Source organism: Ursus arctos, unplaced genomic scaffold (assembly GCF_023065955.2).
Source record: "Ursus arctos isolate Adak ecotype North America unplaced genomic scaffold, UrsArc2.0 scaffold_2, whole genome shotgun sequence".
Taxonomy (NCBI): Eukaryota; Metazoa; Chordata; class Mammalia; order Carnivora; family Ursidae; genus Ursus; species Ursus arctos.
In genome coordinates this window covers 15,761,860-15,783,473 of record NW_026622874.1, presented here as the reverse complement: position 1 = coordinate 15,783,473, position 21,614 = coordinate 15,761,860, and the positions used below count along the sequence as shown (strand labels likewise).

Here is a 21,614-nt window from a genome sequence, read left to right as displayed (position 1 = left end):
CAGGGTTATAGAGACCTAGCCCGGAGAGGAGATGTGACTTCTCCAAGGTCAGAAAGCCTGTTAGAGGCCTGGCCAGCCTGGAACTCAGGACTCTGCCCTTCCTCTCAATTCCCTAAAACAACACCCTGAAGGAGAGTCTTCGTGGAGCTGCTCCTGTCCGTGATAAATCTAAGGATGGGAACCAGACGCCGAGACACAGAAGCAGGAGGACAGCCTCAGTGATGGGACCCTGACGATGGGCCACATAGCTGAAAGAAGCCAGCTGAGCAAGACCAAAGCCTCGCTGTCTGCCAAGAAGGAATGTGGGGATCAGAAACAGTTTTTCCATGGAACAGAGCCTTCCAGTAGCTGCAGACGGCTGGCTGAATCACAAATGAGTCACAGCGGGACCTCAATGAGGAGACAGGCTCTCCTTCCCAGGCCTCAACTTCCTTCCCACCTGCTAGACAGCAGCAGCCCTGATGGGACCTTTCTCAAGGCCATTCACTTGAGGTCAGAGAGATTTAAGACAAGACTTGGTAAGTAGACCTTTTGAGTTGCATGTGTTGGAATAAAGGGCATCCCCACTTCAGAAGATCGAACTTACAAAACAGAGTGTACAGAAGAGGCTAATTAAGGGCTCTAGGTACATCGGGAAAGTTTATTCCACTCTATAATGAGGTTCGCCACCGGGCTGGGTAGGGCACGGCTGTCCTCGGTCTGAGCTGGCACACCAGCCTCACGCGTCTTTGTTCCAGCCCATGGCCACAGGCATTCGGAATAGCTTTCTCCATTCCCAGTGGCTGCTTCTGAATCACCCAGCTGGCATACTGGAAAATGGCATAGCCAGGATCTAAAATCTACAGGGATATGGGCTTGGGGGCAAAGATGGGGGATAGGGCCTTATGCCCCTAGTTGGAAAGTGAGTTTCTGGAAGGTGAGGCCTTCCTTCAGACTACAGTAGCCATGCGTCCCATCACCTTGCTTCCTCAGGCCTCCCCTACTGCTTTCACTGTAGCAATAAAATTATTCCAAAGGCCTTACTTGTAGAGAATGTGCTCAGAGGTCAACCTCTCTTCCTGCTCTCCTCGAGCTTTGCTTCTGGAAAGGTTGTGATCTGACCTCAAGCAAACGTATGTTCAAATGTCGCTCACTTGTTCACCCTAACTCTCCTAAACTTTGTGGGCTTCCATTTTCTCACCTGTAAAATGGGAATAATAGTGCTTGTAATGCTATTATCAGGACCAAAGATAATGTAGATGGAGCCCTGGGTACCTGGAATACAGCCGGTACTCAAATGATGAAGATCATTACTTTTCAGCCACTGGGTGTGCGTGGGCGGCTGTGCGTGAGGCAGGAGCTCTGAATGTTGACAGGAGTTCATCTTGAAACATGAAGGAGTTTAAGAAGGAAAGTTTTAGGGGCTGAGCCATTTCAAATGCAGCAGTGTGTTTGGAAGGCAGTAAAAAGTGAAAAAGATCCAAAGAGAGGCAAAATTGCTATTTCATGGCACTGTCAGAGGGAAAAGTTCTAAGAAAATCATTAACACGTGAATATGGAGGCTGTATGTTCTGCCGCACGTGGGGGCTGGCGGGATTACAACAAAGCGAGCAGCCCTGTGTTCTGGACCCGCCACAGAAAAGCATGAATCGTGGAAGTTATGAAAACACTTAAAATAATGTAAAAAAGAGAGGGACTTCGAGCTCTATTTAGTCCAACCTTTCCTTTTACAGATGGAGAAACTGAGGACAAAGGGGTAGCATCATCTCTTAGTTAGTGGTCTGCCCTTCCTGTCGTTGGATGTGGGGTGGCTGTGAGGGTACGACAGCGAAGTTCAGGGCCCTTCCCCCTGAAAACACCGGCCTGGCTGATGCTTGCTGCTCTGAAGTTGACCTGCTTCTGGAAGACGCTTCAATGCACTTCGAGGGTCTTAACAGGGTGAGGATTTTCAATTGACCCCTTCCCTTTCATGGATTAGTTCCACTGAATGACTTGTTAAATGGAAAATACCTGAACTGGGGCATTTTTTTCCCTGCAAGTGGTTATGCTGTTCTTAGATTCCAGTGTCTTTTTCCATCACAGGCAATGCAAAATATTTGGAAAAAAGAGAGATTCTTTTTCTTTTTTCCCCCTTAAATGAATGAACAGTCTGACCAGGTTTGAGAGTGTTTCCTGACCTCAGAAATGATTGTGTCTTTTTTTTTTATGTTCGTTGGACACATGACACAAATTTATTTGCTATCCAATAAAATATCCCATCCCGCTTTTAGAATATAATTGACAATAAAAAAAACTTCTTGAGTGCTCACATTCTAGTTGGGATGACATACTTGAAACGTTAGCAAGCAATTCAAGGCCACGTGTAATTAAATGCTCCAAAAACTCAGAGGAAGAGTGGTTGCTATTTAATGTGGTCCCAGAAGGCCTCGGTGGAGAGGCTGAGGTTGGAGCTGAGCCTGGAAGGATGAGTGATCTTATTGCTATGAGCCCCTGAAGGGCAAGGACCAGGACTTTTCATCTTTGGAAGAATCTAAAGGGACCACATCTCTAGTGCTCAGCAGTACTCTGCAATTAGTTTTTGTTGAATTAATTGATAGCTTGAATTAATTGAATCCCCGATTGAATTAATGGATAGCTAGAGATTACTGTGCAGGGTTTCCTAGGCTGGGGTAACATGAACAAACCCGTAATGTGGAGATAAGCCTTCTTTGTTCAGAAATCCAAAGAACAGGGGCACCTGGGTGGCTCAGTTGGTTAAGCACCCGACTCTTGATCTCAGCTCAGGTCTAGATCTCAGGGTCGTGAGTTCAAACCCTGTGCTGGGCTCCATGCTGGGTGTGGAGTCTACAGAAAGAAAGAAAGAAAGAAAGAAAGAAAGAAAGAAAAAGAAAACGAAAGAGAGAACACCAAGAAGAGTCCAGCAATAGGAAGGCTTCCCATTGGGAAGTAGCAGTGAGGAGAACAACAGCCCAGGATGGTTGGGTCCACTGAGGCCACGATATAAGGGGTCCTGCATTGTCCTAAACCAATGAGGGGTCGCAGAAATTTTTCTAGTTAGGAGGTACACAGTAGGAGAATTAGCCAGAAACAATGGGTGAAAAGGTTAAGAGTGGGAGGCACTATAGTTGTGTGCCCACCGAAGCGAATATCCTAGGTTCAAAGCTCTGCTCCGTCATTTCTTGGCTGGGCGATCCTGAGTTTAACTTCCCAGTTTTGGGGGTTTTTTTATATGTGTCTTAGAAATCATAGTAGGGCCTACCACACAGTTAAGGTGAGAACTAAATGAGATCACTTATGAGAAGTGCTTAGGTAGCAAATGCCTAAATTCACAGCTAAGGAGAAAGCCAAGGAAGGCCTTGCCATCTTCCACCCCACTAAAAGTTTTCACCGGTCCACCACTCAAGCAGGCTGCACAGTCTGTCCTGTCTCATTCTTTTTTTTTTTTTTTAAGATTTTATTTCTTCATTTGACAGAGAGAGAGACAGCCAGCGAGAGAGGGAACACAAGCAGGGGGAGTGGGAGAGGAAGAAGCAGGCTCCCAGCGGATCACGCCCTGAGCCGAAGGCAGACGCTTAATGACTGAGCCACCCAGGCGCCCCTGTACTGTCTCATTCTTAAACGAAGTTCTATCTTACCCTTCAGAACTGTCTGACTCTAGCTTTCAGACTACAGACACGCGATCTGTTAGGCAACCAAAATAGCGAATTCCATTCCTGCACCATCTCTCCACCCTGGCCACCTCCTGCTAGGACAGAATCGAAAAGAACTAAAACACGTTTCGAGGACGTCTCGAAATTCAAAGATCTCTTCTTGGCCAGCTTCAAGGATTAGACTTCCCCCAGCAGCATTACAGTGTATCTCCCCGGTTCCCAACTTCGGCTGGTAGGAGCACAGCGATTACAGAGACGCACCTTTCCACACGGACTCAAGCATTGGCTCAAAACTCAAAGCTACGTGGACTATCTTCCATGTATGACCACAGGGATTTCGAATTCTTTTCTGATTCATAAATTACAAATCTATTGTCCAATGTTACTGATTTATAACATCTGTCATTATATATCCTTTTGCAATCCACATTTATTAAATATACCACTACTCCCATGTAAGAGTCTTTAAAATCTTTTGACATTTTAAAACAGAGTGCTTGAAGTGATCATCAGGAAAAAACACAGGAATGATGAGAAAAAGATTACAGATCACCTGTGTTAGGTAGGTAATAAGAAGGAGTTGTGTGCCTAGGTCCAAGATAATGAAGAAAAATAATCCAGTGATAAAAGCTAATAAAATAAGCAGAAACATGTCAGAAATGGCCTTTCCCCTTGACTCCAAGATCCTGGGGGACATTGTCAATGGTAAGACACATTTCCAACAGGAAAAGTTTCCTACCCTCCCCTGCCTCACAAAATAGATGTCAGTACACAAAGAGAATCTTTCTACATAAAAATCCCAGAGTTTTGATCCAGAGAGGAGTCAGCCAAGAAAAATATCAGAAAGCAAACTTGAGAAATGTTCATAGTGCCTCTAAATGGCTCCTACCTGTCCTGCCATTCAGGAGAATCGGCTTGCCCTCCAGTTCTCCTTTCATGGGAACAACGGTGATCTTATATTCCGTCCCGGGCTGTAGACCTGCCAACAAGCAGCCAGGGCTCGGTGAGGCTGCGCTCCAGACTCTCGCCCCCAACCCTGCTCTCCCTCAGGATTTCCCTCATGCGGGGGGGGGTGGGGGGGGCTGTGCTTCTCACCCGAAGACCAATCTAAGGCAGAGAAAGCGTGGCAGGGCCAGAGGAATACGAGGCGTCATCAAGGGGCTTACGGGGGTGTAGGGGGCCAGAGTGGATGAGGTGAAGGTAACAGAGCTCCTTTGTTGGGCTGCCAGGCACTGATTTCCCAATTTTATTTATAGCTCAAGTGGTTTTCTGCCCCCCAACAATCTTTTTCCCTCAAAAGTTTCTTTTTGCCTCATTGTAATAATTAGCCTCATTGTATTCCATTATTTTCTTCTCTGCTTTGCCTTTTTTCGTTTGTTATTTCTCTGTAGCAGCAGTAAGAATGACTGTTCTTTGTGGCACAGATATCCAGACTGTGGCAAAGTACGGTCAGAAACAGCATATGGGAGGCACACTCGCTGCTCTCCGTTCTGCAAGATGTCCTTCCAAGATGGAGCTCACAGGGTGGACAGCAGAGGAATCAGTAAGCCTCAGTCCCCCTCCCCTGCGTGCGCCACCTCCAAGGGTATTCGCTTGGGTATTCAGGATTGTGCATTATTTTCCTTAAAGAAAGCCCTAAAAATTCTCTAAGCTTCAGGAGTCACAAAATGTGATCCAGCCCTGCATGGCCCTGTCTCCTTAGCGGCCATCAGATTTCCAGCTCTCAGCAGATTAACTTGGTCAGTTGGGATAAGGACCTCCCCACCCAGGACTCCCAGCATCACTCCTTCCATGCAGCATTCCAAATAAACCAGTCTCTCTCCCTCTCTCTCTCTCTCTCTTTCACACACACACACACACACACACACACACACACACACACACGCACACATGCACACAGTTCTTCCAAAAGGAATGTCTGTTCCAAAATCCACCCTGAGACACAGACAGGGCTTTCAAGAAGACATTGAGCCTATAATCTGTGCAGGTGCGCTGAGATTCCAGCTCTGGGATGCTAGAGCACTGTCTGCAGGCCTACAGACTGGGCTCTTGTCTGGGAGTTTCCAGGGTCAGAGTTCAAGCAACTCCTAGGGCTCCAGGACCCTCTATGCACACAGTCCCCACCTCAGCGTCCACAGCAAACTTCCCACATCCCCAGTGTTGGCTCTTACCGGTGATGTCATATCGGCTCTTGGGGTCATTGCTCTTGGGCACGGTGACCTCAGCCACCTCCTGCCCTGTCAGGGGGCCATACTGCAGCTTGTAGTAGTCCACCTCGGTCGGGGGGTTCTCCCACTCCACATCAAGCGAGTTCTCAGTCTCATCCGTCACCCACGCGGTGCCGAGCACAGCAAGATCTAGGGCAGGGGTCAGGGAAGCCAGGAGAAAGCAGTGAGGAGCAGGGCTCAGGCAGGTCGGGACCAGGCCACTGGCTACCAGGTCAGTGCCCTTTCTTGACACATTGAGATCATGCTTCGGCCCAGGACACAATCCTTAACAGGTGTCTTAAAACTACCAAAGTAGCAAATAAACTGTTGGCTCTCACATTATCCACGGAGGACAGACTATCTTCTGGGAAAGCCTCCTCTCTCCCATCCCATCCCATCAGATGCCATGCTGCTCTCCCAGTCCAAGCCACCATTGGGCCAAGCCCTGGACCACACCTCTTCAACTAGCCATCCAAACCGCCAGACCCAGGGGTCAGGCTGCCCCGAATGAAACACACCCTTTAGCTGCAGAATGCTGCCCTCAAAGACTCAATCCCAGAAGGAGAAGCTCAGCTTCTCCCATGTAAAGTGTGGGAAATGCATTTGAAATTTTCTGAAGTAAAATACTGATAATACAACCAGTCTCTTCCTCCATCCCCCAAATTACAGCTCCTTCCTTGCCGCTCAGATTCTCCTATGAAGACTAACCCTAGGCAAACTATAAAATAGGTGAATTTTAACTTGGTCCTTCTATGTATCTTTCCTGCAACTTCTACCACAGCTGAGACCCGGTGACCTCAGCTGCCCAACCCTCCAGCCTGCAAGGAGTGTTATTGTACCCATTTATTCATAGTCAAATATTAATGGCTAAATGTTTACCCTCCGCTTGGAAAAAAATGAAATTATAATGATTTATGCAAAAGAATGGATCGCTGATATGCCTCCAAGGGAAGAACTTTTGGGTGGTGGCTGGGGAGGAGACTGGATCTTTGAGAGCATGGTGCATTCCAATGGCCTTATCCAATGGCCATACCCAATGGATGTCATCTGACCTGAAGTTTGAAGACAAGCCCCTAGGCTCTCAGCCTTGCCCCTTCCTTGGTCATATGCCCACCTTCACCGCCTTGGTCGTGCTCCCTAGGAGCTCCCTAGGCTGACTGACCACTTGTCAAGGACATGGGAAAGAGAAATTGTGCATTAGGCAGGGGGTGAACTCGGTGCTCTTAAAGTCCCTCGGGTCTGAATGTTTCTGATTCACTCTATTATGAACAAAGAACCTCAAAGAGCCTTTCTCTGAAGAATTTCCTCCCACCTACTGGCTTCCATCTGCCAGCCTTCAGGTTCTTCCTTCAAAGATGGGAATTCCTGGTGGGAACAGGTCAAGAGGTCAGTAATGAAAGTGACTCAAGGATCACAGAAGGGTCCTATATAGCTCACAAATGAAAAAGCAGAGACTTAATGAAAATATTCAAGATTATTATGAGGATAAGTATCTCTCGGACCAAGTCTCCCCTGAGGAACAAATAGAATGGGTTTAACATGAATCAGATTAGACAGAAAGACAAGCTTCACAGTTGCAAGATTTCACAAGTCCCTAGAGCAGAAACCAAAAGGGGTTACTAAGACTTTCAGAACAGATGTCTCTGCTCTTTGTTGGGAGGCTTTGGGCACTGGCCTGTCTAAAGGCAGAGGCAGCCACAGACAAAAAAGGGGAGAAAGAGAAAAGCAGCCCAACAGCGGGGAGCTGGTCTGGCTCTTACAGGTTAGCTTGGGTGCAGTCCCATTGAGCATAAACGATTTCACAGAACATCAACATCAGACAGGCCCCTGTGTGGCCATGATGGCTGAAGACAAAGCAAGGCCATTCTGTAATCATGTCTGAATACAGGCAAAAACAAGAACACTGTCCAAACCACAGAAACAGGGGTGCCTGGGTGGCGCAGTCGTTAGACGTCTGCCTCCGGCTCAGGGCGTGATCCCAGCGTTCTGGGATCGAGCCCTACATCAGGCTCCTCCACTAAGAGCCTGCTTCTTCCTCTCCCACTCCCCCTGCTTGTGTTAATAAATAAATAAAATCTTTAAAAACACACACACAAAAACAGTATGAGCGGCTACCCCTTCTTCACTGATGACGCCTTTAGCCTCCCTCTAGTCTGCTCTTTCTAGATGAGGTTCACTAAGTTACCCGTCATGGAGTTAACTCCCCTTGACGACAGCATGCAAGCCAAAGCAAACCCCTGCTGCCTTCGACTTCCCCCAAATCACCCAACACAAGCCCCAATGCCATCCCAGTCCTTTCTAATGCTCTTATTAGAGCACTGTGATGTGTTGTCCCGCACTCCAACAGCCAAAAAACCCAACCTGCTCGACTCCAGAGGCGTCCCGAGGGGTCTACGGCTGGAGGGGGTTGAGAAAGGCAATCACAGATTGGATTCCCAGGATGACAGGTCCCTCGTGGCCCTTTCCAACATGGAGCCATCCCTATCCCCACTACCGAACGGGACAGGCAGATTGATGTTTCTGCAGAGACAATGATGTGCCCAAAAGCCCATCCATCTGGGTCTCCCTGGATCTCTCCCCAGGAGTTTAGTGAAGGGTGGAGGCAGCTGATGTTTATCAGCATCTAGAACAGTGCCTGGTACACAGTAGATGGTCAGTAAAATAAGATGAGTGAATGAGTGGATCAGAATGGCTCAAATCACTAGGTTTCTCCAAGCTCTTGAAGATCTAAACTGCTTTAAGAACTTTCATGAGAAAACAAGAATTTCTAACCAGTAAGCAGTGAGGCTTGTCTTCCCAAACATTTTGGTAACATTTGGTGGTACACTGGAGACTTTGTCCCTCTGTCCCTCCACATCCATCCTCCGTCCTGCTGTGTATCCCGGATTGTGACCTCTATGAATTGTGTGAGTCCAATCCCCTTGCCCTCTGGCTTCTTGTTACATTCAGCCAGTGAGTTACCAGAAGACCAGAGAGGAGGATAGAGAGTTTAGGTAACCGATCTCCTTCCCTCCCTTCTGGTGAGGTCATGGTGGACCGCCTGCCTCTCTACACATTGCGCCTCCTCGGGCAGCCCTCTCCTACGGCTCTGTTTGGGTCCCACTACCAATTGCCATCCCTGCCCCTTCAGAACGGGCACATCCCTGCTGATGCTAGTCCTAGAGTGTTTCACCAGCCAAATCCTACCACCCATGCCTCTTCACTCAACTGTCTTCAGTTATGCTGTTCGCTCTCTCTATCTTTCCTGCTAAGATGAATCTGATACAGGGGGCTTCAGCAAATCTTCACCCATCCCAACTCCAACTTGCTGAGTGGCCTCAAAGGCTCAGGGAGGGCCTGCGTGTACAGGTGCACTCCTTGGCTGCTTGTGTGTGGCTGCCAGGCAATCAGACCTTCCCAATCTCAGGGGCGGACAAGACCCCTTGAGCCCCAATCCAGCAGACTCTATCACTGACTTGGGGGAGCTGAGAGAAGTCGAGGGATTTTTCTCCAGAAACCAGGCTTGCAGCCGCTATGCTCTTCAACCCCAAAGGAGAGCAATGTTCTGGGTACTGGAAGGGTATTTGTGGGGACAATGGAAGAGAACATTAAAATGGGGCCTCTCTTGGGAAACCTGAGGCATCCCACTGCTTCCTCACCTGTGGTGGCAAGTAGATGTTGTGGGCTGCTGGAAACCTCTTTCTTCACGTTGCGTAGCGTGACTATGTACTTGGTTGCAGGCTGCAAACCGACGATCTCGTAGGTGTGCTGCTCCTTGGGCACTTGGACCTGCTTCCCAGAGAGCTCCTGCTCCAGAGGGTAGTAGCTGAGGAGGTAGTGATCCACCTCGCTGGAGGGCTCCCAGCTCACCAGCAGGGACTCCTCGGTGCTCTTGAGCAGCTGCAGGCCCTGGGGAGCCACCACTGTGTGCAGAACAGGAAGAGGGGTGGAGAGGGTGAGGAAAAGGGTGAAAATGCATAACCAACCTGTGGTCACCGCGCACCTACCATATCCTGAGCACTGCTGCAGGTTAGAGCACGGGGCGCCTGCGTGGAGCACCACTCTGGACCAGCCACCACCCCGCTCCCGCCGGAAGTTACGTGGTGGGGAGTTAACACCGACTCGGACACCCCTAGACACACACACACACACACACAGCGCCATCAGATCCCAGAAGACCGCCGGTTCTCAAACCAGCGGCACCAGGATCACCTGCAGCTGGTTATTAATGCCAGTCCTCGGGCCCCACCCCACACCCCCTGCCTCGGGCACTCAGGCTGACCCCGCCATCTGTGTTTCACAAGCCCCGCTGGGCTTCCGAGGTGCGCTAGAGGCCGAGTCCCTGCGCAGGCCGGGTGTCATGGTGGCTAAATGGTGCCGGCGCGGGCAGGGAAAGGAGGCCGTCGGCCCCTCGGCTCTCTCACCCTGGGCGCAGTCGAGGCCTCGGAAGCCCTCCTCGCAGTAGCACTCGCCCGTGTCGCAGAAGCCGTGGCCGCTGCAGTCGCCGGGGCAGCGGCGCTCGCTGCAGTCCTCGGACGTGAAGTCGTCGTGGCACTGGCACACGCCGCGCACGCACACGCCGTGCCCGCTGCAGTCTTCGGGGCAGGCGGGGTAGGCGCAGTCGGCGCCCACGTACGGCGGCTCGCACTCGCAGCGGCCGGCGGTGCAGCGCCCGTGGCCACTGCACGCTCCGGGACAGGCGGGCCGCTCGCACGCGGCGCCCTCCCAGCCCTGCTCGCAGCGACAGGTGCACGTCTCCGGCGAGAAGGTCCCGTGGCCGCTGCAGTGGTGGCTGCCGCCTGCGGGCAAGAGGAAAGCGGGCTGGGGGTGAGGGCAGGCGAGCGGGCCTCTCCTTCCCTGGAGACCAGCGCAAGCTGGCTGGCCGGTCCTGGGCCCGCATGGCACGTTCTTTGGAGGAGGGCAAGGCCCAGGACGAAGACAGGGGTCTGCCCTTTCCAACCTGGGTCAGACGCTGACCTACGACAGCTATAGACGTGTGCGCCTTTTACGCTCCTAAAGCCACGTGAAGCCCCTTCCATTTCCCTTCTCATCCAAGAGCTCAGGTGAATTCTGGTTCCCTCCGCTCTAAATGGAGGAAACGCTGAAAGCGCGTGCACGGCTCCAGCCTGGGCGTCGGCATGTGCTCAGGAGCAGGGCTCCGGCTGCCAGGCAGGTGAGATCCAGGCTGGCTGGGAGGTAGCTGGACCTTAGCAAGGCTGGGTTCTTGGGAAATGAGCCCAAAATGAATCCTGGAAAAGTGGGCCAGCAGAAACTACCAAATAGCCCAGGCACAGTCTGGGGCTAAAGGGTGGGAAAAGGGATTCCCCCAGGCTCCCCTCTCTAACCCCAGGCAGCAAGAGGCAGTTGGAGGCCCTGGCAGGTCAGCAGCCCAGCTCCTGCTTCCTGGAACACCCTCTTTCCTTCCTAGAAGTCTTTGCCCTGGAGGCTCCTCCGCGCAGTCTGGGCCATGCCATTCATGGCAGTGACCCCAGTGCCCAGCTGTCTGTCTGGTGCAGAGGAGATGCTCTCAACCATAGCACTTCCTCCAGCATGGAAAAGGATGCCAACACACCCTCGTTATGACTTGGATCAGCTTTGCTAAATATCTGCTAAGGGCCAGGAAACTTCTGTACAGCATTTATAGTCCTCGTAGAATTATCCTAATTGGACGGTTTGGGAAAACCTTTTTAATTGAGAAAACTCCAGGAATTTACCCAGAGTCCCACCACTAAGTAGTGATGAAACTGGCATTTGTACCCAGTTCCATCTAGCTCCAAGGCCAACCCTCTTTCTTCTCTTCCCACTGCTTCCCCTTCCCGTGGAGATTCCCACAGGTCAAACCACCCAGAAGCGTAAACCCAGGAGTCCAGACTCCCTCTAAGAGTTGCCGGTCCCTCTCTACTGGGGCTTGCAGATACTGCCTGGAGCTAATGCCAAGGACAAGGCCCCTGCCCGCCCCGAGAGTGAGGCAGGAGCCCACCAGACTCACAAGAGCACCGGGCATGTAGCAGGTGCCCGTTCATGGTTTGTTGAATGACTACCAGGTGGCAAGCTCACCAGCAGCTCCTTGGCAGCAACGCTGGACATCACACTTCTCCTTCATCTCCGCCATCTCCTCCTCCAGCTTCTTCACCCGGGCCAGGAGGTCTTGGACGCTGCCAGCCAGCTCACAGTCCTTCTGCGGCGTCTGCAGGCGGATGTTGTGCCTGAAGATGATGTTCTGTTCCTCAGCCTCCCCCAGGGCCAGGAGCGAGGCCCCGTCATCACTCAGGGGCTGAGGGTCAGTCTCCACCTGGACCAGAGCGGACTTGGGCACGTCAATCTTGTAGGTATGGCTGACAGTGACCTGTTGCTCCTTGTCGCTGCAGCCGTGAGGTTCGAGAGTGGCTGGGGCTGACGCCACCAAGAGCACAGAGCCAAATAGGATCCCCAGGGGGAAGCAGAATGTCCCCTGGAGACCCATCCTTGCAGAGACAGGGGGCAGACTCTCTAGGAGACCTGTATCCAGAAAAGATACAAAAAACGAGCCATGGAGATTTGCTGATGGAAACTGGCCTTTTGAATGGATTCTAGAAGCCCACAGGAAGCCGAGAAACCAGCAGAAATATTTCATCCTGTAGGTCCTGAAGATCCAAACCAAAATTTTTGTCCCTTCTCACACATTGTCCATTCCTGCCTCCTGTCTTTGCTTACACTGTTCACTACCTAGGAGACCCCCTTCTTCACCTCTAATTCTATACTCACCTGACTTATAATAACAAGGATAACAACTGTCTCTTATGAAGGGCCTACTGTGACCGGGCTTCGATTCCCCCCGTCCCTCATCTATACCACACCCTTAATATTACCACCCCATCAACACCACCTACAGAACAGCTGCCCATAGAGACCTCCCCACTGTGAGAGGCAGTGACAGTGTGCTGGAAAGACAAGTCAGGTCCTAGCTGTCTAGCCTTGCGAGGGCTGCTTATCATGGCGTCAGCCTCCTCTCGTCAAGTGGGAATGGTCACACCTGCTTCGCCACGTTATACGTGGAGAGCACTTTGTACCACGCCAAGCACACAGTAAGTGCTCAATAAATGCTTGAGGTTTTGATTTTAATCAACTACTGAGCATGCCTTCCTTTTCTTTCTCATATTTTTTATTGTGAAGGGTGATATTTAAACTGAAAAGAGCATACGAGAAAAATGGTATCATTTTAACAAATTGTTATAAAGGCAACAGCCATGGAACCACCACCCAGCTTAAGAACTAGAACATTGCCAACATCCTGGAAGCCTCCATAGGCCCTCATCTGGTGCCGCCTCTCTTCGGACTCGGCAGTCAGTCAGCAGAACACCATCAAAGGAGTTGACCTGAGCAGATAACTCTGTTGGTCAGAAAAGGAAGAAAGCATCACTGAGCCCCGTTCTAATACCTGCTAAAATCTTTAATTTCTAAGAGTCGTCATTTATTTAGTATGAAGAAGTGGAGGATGAAGGTCCCTGGCAGAATTATTATTAAGGATAACGATAATAATGTAATAATACTACCTGTTATTTATCAAGTTGCTGCTTTGTGCGAGGCATTGGTCAGGTGCGTTAACGCTCGTAATCCATCTTCATCCCTGCTAAGTGAGATTAGTGCTGCTCTGCTTATCCTGGGTGAGCGACCAGAGGTGCAAGGCAAAGTCACTTACCAGGCGTTGTCCAACTAGTTAAGTGGCATAGTCAGGTTTCAAAACTAGGTCCGTCTGATTGCAAGCCTGTGCTGGCTGTACACCGGTATGGCCTTCTGCCACAAATAACACATGAGTTCAGTACATACCTTCCCTATGTGATTCCCTCCTTCGGGCAGACGCCCTGGGTGTTTTACCCAAGGGATGTGCTACCGCTCCGAACTAAACCGTGCAGCACCAAAGGAGAGTTCTTCCTAGGATTACCCCTTTGCCCCACTCACTTCTTCTTAGCTCTTCCTATAACCTGAAGCATGCATTATTGATGATAATAACTGGGGCACCTGGAGGGCTCGGTCAGTTAAGTGTCTGACTCTTGATTTCAGCTCAGGTCATGATCTCAGGGTCATGAGAAGGAGTCCCCAGTCAGGCTCCACACTCAGTGCGGAGTCTGCTTGAGATTCTCTCCTTCTCCCTCCCCCTCTGCCCCTCCCTACCGCTCACGCACAATAGATAGATAGATAGATAGATAGATAGATCAATCTTTTTTAAAAAAATTATAATAGCTCAGGTTTTCTGAGCGCTTACTATGTCCCAGGAACTGAGCTCAACACCTTGCAGATGTAACGGAATGGTCAGTGAGCCATTTCTTGTCATGGGATTTGGACAGTGGGTAATAAGCACCCACACATTCTAAAGAGAGATGCTTTCCTGAAGCTTTTCTGGGAGTAGGTTGGTTTGAATAGAAGGTGGAGGGCAAAGAGACCAGTACCTGCCTCTTGCTCAGAGGAATTCAGAGGTGGGAGTTTGCCGGGCATAGCAGAGATTGGAGAGAGACTATGGTGGGAGACACCTGCGCCCCAGAGTTTGGGGAGACAAGAATATGGAAGTCCTGCCATAGGTCAAGTCTATGCCACATATATAAGGCAGCTGGGGGCCAGAGCTGAGGTGCGGCCCCATGGCTCAGCAGGAGTATGCTTCCCCAGTGGGCAACCCAGGGGGGTAGAATGCAGACTGTCTGAAAAACCCACAACAGATTCCCACAAGAGGGAGGGGCGGAGCCAACACTGGGATCAGCGACGGCAGCGAGGGCATCCGATAACTAGAAGGAACTATAATAGCTCTAACTAGATAAAAATACCTTTCCCCTTCCCTTCTGACTCCCCTCCCTGCCTCAGTCAGCAACCTGCGGAAGCCAGAAGCAGCCGGGCAAGGTGGGAGAGGCAGTGGGGGAAGGAAGGCACCAGGCCCACCAGGGCCCCTGTCCCGCTGCTCCCCGGCAGATCCCGGTGTCAGGCCTGAGCTGGGTGGGAAGAAAACACGGGCCGGGATAGAAGACTGAGGCTGTCCTCTTGGGAGGGACCTGCCCTTCACAAAAGGGTTCTCTTCCAATACCAACAGTGACCAGGAAGCTCTGGAATCTGCTTGGGATTTTTGTCAGAGTAGTGGGGGAGGGGGGGCGGTAAAGCGAGGTGGAAGGCAGGTATAGGGTAAAAATAATGATATTTCACAATTGCTGTCCTCAAAAGTCCAACCCCATGATAACACAGTCACACGCATAGCTCTGTTCTTCCCCAAGGCGGGAACGGAGACTCAAGGGAAGAAAAGTGCCAGGCTGCAAACTCCAACCCATCTACACAGTGTCCACCAACTGAGCCCTTAACCACCCCCCAGCACTTCTGTCGCCCCAAATAGCCACACACACTGGTCTCAAAGGCGACCTCTTTGTATGGAGTTTCCACTGTCCCAAATCACCTTCCCAGGCAACAGGCAACGGTGGAGCGAGGATAGCAGGCTCGGGCTTCTCTGCCCACTCCTGCCAACCAAACCCCGCCCCCACCCTATGGCTCCCTCTCTTCTGAGACGCAAATGGAGTACAGATGGCTTTTTGAAGAAGTTCTGCACGAATGCAAAACAGCCACAGACTGCTGCCATAAACCGCAGCAAGGCTGCGCGAAGCCCAGTCTCAGTGTTTGTTTTTGGAAGCCTGGAATATGAGAAACCCCAGAAGCCCTCGTAGGAGCCCTCAGTGTCGCCCATCCTTCTGCCGCCTGTCGCTTGTAACAAGATGTCCTCGCTAATTGCAGCCTCTTGGATTCCCCGAGTTGAGCTCAGATTTCCCTGGGCAGGGTGATTGTTCGAAAGAAGACAGGGTGGGGGAGGCCTCCTCGACCTAGCGCTTCTGTCAAGTGTAATGAGCGAGCAGAGAAGCCTGCTGGCTTTCCTTCCAACACGTGGCAGGAGAGACTTGCCTGGAGTCAGAGCAAGGGAAGGGATGAGCTCACCAACGTGGTTCATACGCGCAGCCGTCTGACCACACACAGAACTCCATCAGAGTGGGGAGGGGGCGGACAGGGCAGCAAATGTCACCCAGGAAAATGCAGGATAACTTTCCGAACGGGGATGATTTTTCTGTTGAGGAATCATTTAGTAAAGGCTGAGGAATGCGCGAGACAAAGGGCGGTTACAGGCACGGAATGTGCCTGCAGGAAACCACAGGAAACCAGGTGTCCCGGAGAATCAGTCTCATTGACTCTGACCTTGTCTTTAATTCTGACTGCAGGAGGGACAGTAGGGAACGTGGGGAGGTGGGGGGCAGAGGCATAGGAAGACTCAGGACAAAGGCTGCCTGGCATTGCTTTTTCGAGAAAGGCTTTTTGAAGTGTGTGCTGATGATCAGCTGGGCGGAGGGTGCCCCTGGTTCCGCCCCGAGAGACACACTGATGTCCCAGGGTTCTACATCCGTGCTCTATTTGTTCTCTCTTCATGACCACATCCACCCCTGTGGCTTCAATTTCCGGGCACACACTGATAGCTCCAAGATCTGTATGTGTGTTCCTCACCTAGACATCCCTGTCATCTCGGGCATGGCAGTGGCCGTGAATATGTCGATCCCCTCTGTGCCTCCGGTCTCAGAGCCCAATCCTGACCATGGTAATATTTTGGGTATTAAGTGATAAGAGCACCTAGGTTTCTCACGTATGTGTTTATTAGATGATGGGGACTGTGCCAGGCACTTTATAAATGTTATTCTCACTTAGTCTTCAAAATCCTGGGAGTCCATTGATATCATCCGCTATTACAGGCGTTCAGAGAGGTTAAGTAGCTTGCCCGAGGGCATACAGCTAATAAGCAGCAGAGCTGAGACCGAACACCAGGTCTGTCCCCTGTCCTTTTCTGTGTTCTTCATCTCTCTGCTATACGTACTGCCCCAAATAAAAAAAGCCAGTGAGAAGACTACTACGTGTGAAAAAGAAACCAACATCCTCCTGCCTATCATATTTAAGAGAGGGGTTCAGCTGAAAATAGGAAACTCAAGGCTTAGTGGGTGCACGATTCAGTATGAATTGCTCAATAACTAAATCCTATGCCCGCACTTCCTCTGAGCAGGGCTGAGGATGATCTCCTAGAAAGATAATTCGTTTTCCCCCCAACAAGGAGGTTAAATCCTGCTCGCTTCTCATGAGATGTGGAGAAGTGCCTTCCCAAGAAACACAAAGCAGACCAAGACTTCTGTCTGTAGGGCAGATGTCAACCAAGGCCGGGCCAGAGGAGAAGGATGGACCCTGAGTCCCAGATCGCCCTCTTCTATCTTGGGCAGATGGTCTCCACGTCACCGCATTTTCCCCAAAGAAGGACACGCACCCTGGTCAGAAATAAAAGATGCTACGTCCAACGAAGAGAGTGGCAGCCAACTTCTAGCCACCATTACAGATCTTTCTACTTAAATTCAGGGCTTTCTTTGGTTCCCCTATTACCTCATCCTGCCTTTACAATTAACCACAAGCAAGTGAGAGCACTGCTTTGGGTTTTAGAAAAATCGTATCATCCATTTCCAGTAGAGTTAAAAAGATATTTTTTAATATTCTGCCCCCAAATGACAGCGTGGACATCATCGAACTATGAAAGTGGGGCAGATGGTGGCTAGGGATGCACTGATGTCACAAATGTCACCAGGCAAATTTATCACTCCTTCCCCAAACTCTCTTGGGCATATTCAGCCAGTGATCGACAACCCGGGCCCTGGGTGACCCCAGGGTCTTCTGACCCAAGTACTTGGTCCAGGAGAGCAAGTTCTTGGGTGCCTGGCTCAACTCGTGCTGGGCGGGATCCCTCAGCCTGCTGATTTCACCTCTGGATCTGTTTCTCTTGTACTAACACAAGCGTGTGAGAGGCACAAGACAGTGCACAGCTAGGTCACACTCCAGACAAACTGAACACATACGGACACTCTCATATCTGGTCCCTGTGACACTGAACTTTCCACACAGGAGTACCATATAGGATATGAGACACCAAGTGTGGGTGAGAATGAAAAATTGGCTTCGTGTGATAAGGCTTAATATGGGGGCATTCCAGGCATCATTCGGTCTCCCCTCTTCTAGGTCTAGTGGACCACACCCAGTGAGAGCCCAAGAAGTCCTTGTAGATGACTCATACCGCCATGCAAGGCCCCTTTTCCTGAAGAGCTCTTTCCACCACATCTGCCCACACACCACAAGCTAGAAAAGCTGACACGTGGTGTTTCTGATCCAGCCTCAGCACTCAATCACCTTTCAGTGGGTGGTCAAGCTGGTGTGGTGGTTTTGTTCCATCAACCAAATATTAATCTACCTTATGGGGCCTCAAATGGGTGATAGTTCCCATTTTCTCAGCTCTTATGATGCGCCAGGCTCTGTGCTAAGCTCCTTTAAAGCTTTTCCTGAGCATCAGGCAAAGATGTCCATTTACACCATGGGAATGAAGCCCCTTCTTACAAAAAGCCCTTCCTTTTGCTTTCATGGGAATACACGGGCTCATGCACAGTGAGAAGACAAGATGGGCACAAGGGCATACATTCAGGACCTGCCTCCCCCACATCCAACCACACACCCAATCTCTAGAATGACTTTAAAGCACCACTTTAGACACACAGGTGTGGGGGCTTCTGATGACAAACTCTGTTTCAGCTGGATGACAATGAAGAGAGGTGTATGATGTGGTTTAACGTGTGGTTTTCCACATATTGAAATAATTTTAAAATTCCAGCCTTCTTCCAGAGATGCTGGGTCCCATCCTCACTCTCTGGGTCTCTCCTTGAGAACAACAGCACATACTCAGATGGTGGCTGGTTGACATTCGCGGTGTGTCTACTGTGGTGAAACGCTACAAAGCCCCTGCCCTTTCAGGGACCAGGCTTGAGATCTTAGCGTCATCAGTTCAGAGACTGGTGGCTCCAGATGCTGCTCCAGAACCTAAACCATGATCTCATGTCTGGATCCAGATCCTACAGGAGCCAAGGCTCTGGAATGAGCAGAGGATGGACAAGAGTTTCCACTGGCATGATTTCTACAGGCATCTTCTCGGTAGCAGACCCCAGTCTACCCTACATTTCAAACCACAGAATGGTGCTGGAATAGAAACCAGAAGCCACAGATGATCTGAAGTCATCCTGCCCAATTTTCCTTCCTTAAAAACTCAGCTATAGCCACAAACTTGGGGATATGGCAGAACTCAAAGTTGCATGAAAGAATGTCTGGTTTGGGGGAGTGGGGGTGTTCCCTCCTCCCCTGGGAAAAATGGTAACTGATGTTAATACTTTCTATTGCTCCAGAGTCTGTCTCCCAGCTTCATCACCTTGACTCTGAGTCTCTAACAAACACCTAAATGCCAAAAACCACCAATTCTTCCCATGCAGATCCTGTGCTCAGCCAGCCACCAGTCTACAGTCCTGGTTAGGCAGGTGTCATCTGCTGCTTGGTGATACTCTGACTTCTTGAAGAACCCATGGACATTAGGCACTGTGGCTAATCTAGTTTGTTATTTTCACATTAGAATTTGTTCTTTTTTAAATGCTTATATCAGCAACTCCAGTTTCATGGTTTTAGGTGACTATTCTCACTCATTCTTTCTCTCTCCATTTCCTCAACTGTCTCCCAACCACAAAAATAAATAGATAAGTGAATAAAGAGAACTAGTCCACCACATCATTTCTTGAAATGTTTCCAAATGGGTGTTCTTGAGGCATTACAAGGGTCATGGCATGGGAGTTTTGGGGAAAGAAGTTATTCTCTCATTAATAAAAAACAAAACCTATAAAATCAAATGTTTGAAAACATTTCAAAGCTTTTCAAGTGCATTTGCAAACATCATCTTACTTGGATATGCAAAATCCAGAAAAGGGGAAAGTTAGAACAATTTCCTGATCACATCTAAAATCAAAGTTTCATTTTAGGATTTTTTTAAAAAGTGAGATGTAAGAAAAATTAGCCAAAAAAAAGAGGACTTTGACATTGTAATAATAATTTTACACTTGATCTTAGCCAAAAGGCCGAGAAGCGATTGACATTGTAATAATAATTTTAAAAAGCCAACAAAGAAATAGTGCTGAGAAGGACATGCCAAACTTGAAGGAAACAGCGTATGTAAAAATCTGTTATTATGCCAGGCAGAAATTTCCTACAACACAGACTGAGTGTGGCCAGGTAAGATGATTGCACTCAGTCCCACCAGTGTATCGAGTATATTGCTGGCTAAGGACATGGTACTTGGGTCCTGGGGAATATTTCCTAATTAGGTTTTCCCTCCCGCTAGAGGTGATAGGACACTGGTTACACTGCCTGGATTTTCAGGCTCAGGAGCTCATTTCCACCTGGCTACCTTCCTCCCTGTCGCAGGTAAAGCCTTCAGAGACTGGGGCTCTTACCTCAGAGGCTGCTGGGCACCACTTCCAACACTGCTGCCACCCAGAAACTGGGCCCCTTGGGCTGCAGAACTCGGTGCTGCTCCCGTTCCACCTTCTCTCCCCTCCTCAGCTTCCCTCCCTGGTTTAAATCCAGTCCAGGCCAGAGGAGGAGCCAATGGGGACTCTTGGGTGTTTCCCTCTTCCCGGCAGAGACTCAGTTAAGAGATAATGAGCAATTCCTTCTTAATTCTAACAAGGAAAGAAAAACCGTACACATTTCCCCCGTCTTTTTTACATCCATTACGCAGCAGCTAAAAATACTGGAGACTGTTTCCATTTAAGTGGATCCAGAATAAGGTTATTAAAAGAGTTTGCATGTCTCCTGGCCAGGAGCTGGTCTTTGGGTTTGAAAGAGATTTTATAAAGTCTCTTTCTCTTTTTTCCATCTCAGGCACCCTGGGGCTTAATTGCCTACCATTTTTTAAATAGGAGAAGACCTTTGGCACAGAAAGAAATGAGCAGAGACCCTCAGGGACGGAACCTCCTGCAACCTCCCATCTCCTCCTTCCATCAATTCACAGCTCTGAATGGCAGGGCTCTGAGGACTCCAGGAGCAAGAACAGTAGGTCCAGGGCATTCAACTTCGCTGCCTGCTCTGGCCCACCCCTTTCCAGAAGCCTCCCCCACACCAGCCCCAGAAGAGCTCCATCACCAGGAAGGCACAGTGGTGGTCCTTTCCTGCTGCCCTTTCCTCTTCTGCCATCAGATGGACAGACCTTAATTCTTTCTGTGAACCAGAGCTATTCCAATGGGTCATGGCTGACACTCACTGTCCTTTCTACCCTCTACCCCACTTCTGCCCTGCCTGAAGTAGGTTCTAGAATGCAGATCTACAACACAGTGGAAGGAGCTGATATGTTTCAGCTTACCTGTGTTGGCATTGAATGTTATTGGAAGGAAAGAAGAGGACAGGAGAGATGGGATGGAGGAGTTGCCCCAGAAGTGTGAGGGTGTGTCCAGTTGTCAGGTTGCCTGTATCTGAAGTTTGTGTCTGCTACTTGCAAGTGATCTTTGACTTAACCTTTTCCTGCCTCGGTTTACTCATCTCTAAAAGAAGAATAATATGGTTATGGTGAGGATTAAAGGAGCGAATATGTGTGAAGAATTTTGACTAAGTCCCAAGGACACAATGAGGACTCAATAAATGTTAGCTGTCATTACCATTGTCATTATTATCATTTTAAAGATTCTCTTGCATACCTTACTAAGTAGTCTTTAATAATCCCCACCTCAGTCTAGATGGGTTCAGAGTTCCCTGCCCTTCTTTACGCAAAACCACAAGTAGCCCCACTCTCTGCCCTTGGAATCGAGACCAGCGATACACAGAGGTGGTACATTCATTGTGGTGTGAATTAGGGGTCACCAGAAAATCCCCTTGTCCCCAAACATTTCTCTTCTCCCCTGGATATTTTTTTTCTCTG

General features: G+C 49.7%; 1 protein-coding gene across 1 annotated transcript in view; it reads right to left on the bottom strand.

Moving 5' to 3' along the window:
- TNN (tenascin N) overlaps positions 1-20,237 on the bottom strand; it is a 59,848-nt gene extending 39,611 nt beyond the window's left edge. The window contains exons 1-6 of the mRNA XM_048225187.2: positions 20,155-20,237; positions 11,873-12,313; positions 10,240-10,614; positions 9,475-9,738; positions 5,801-5,986; positions 4,519-4,608 (exon numbers count right to left, since the gene is read on the bottom strand). Of these exons, the coding sequence (XP_048081144.1) occupies positions 4,519-4,608; positions 5,801-5,986; positions 9,475-9,738; positions 10,240-10,614; positions 11,873-12,278 (1,321 nt within the window). The 5' untranslated portion in view covers positions 12,279-12,313; positions 20,155-20,237. The remainder of the gene's footprint in view (positions 1-4,518; positions 4,609-5,800; positions 5,987-9,474; positions 9,739-10,239; positions 10,615-11,872; positions 12,314-20,154) is intronic.
- Positions 20,238-21,614: the final 1,377 nt, after the last annotated feature.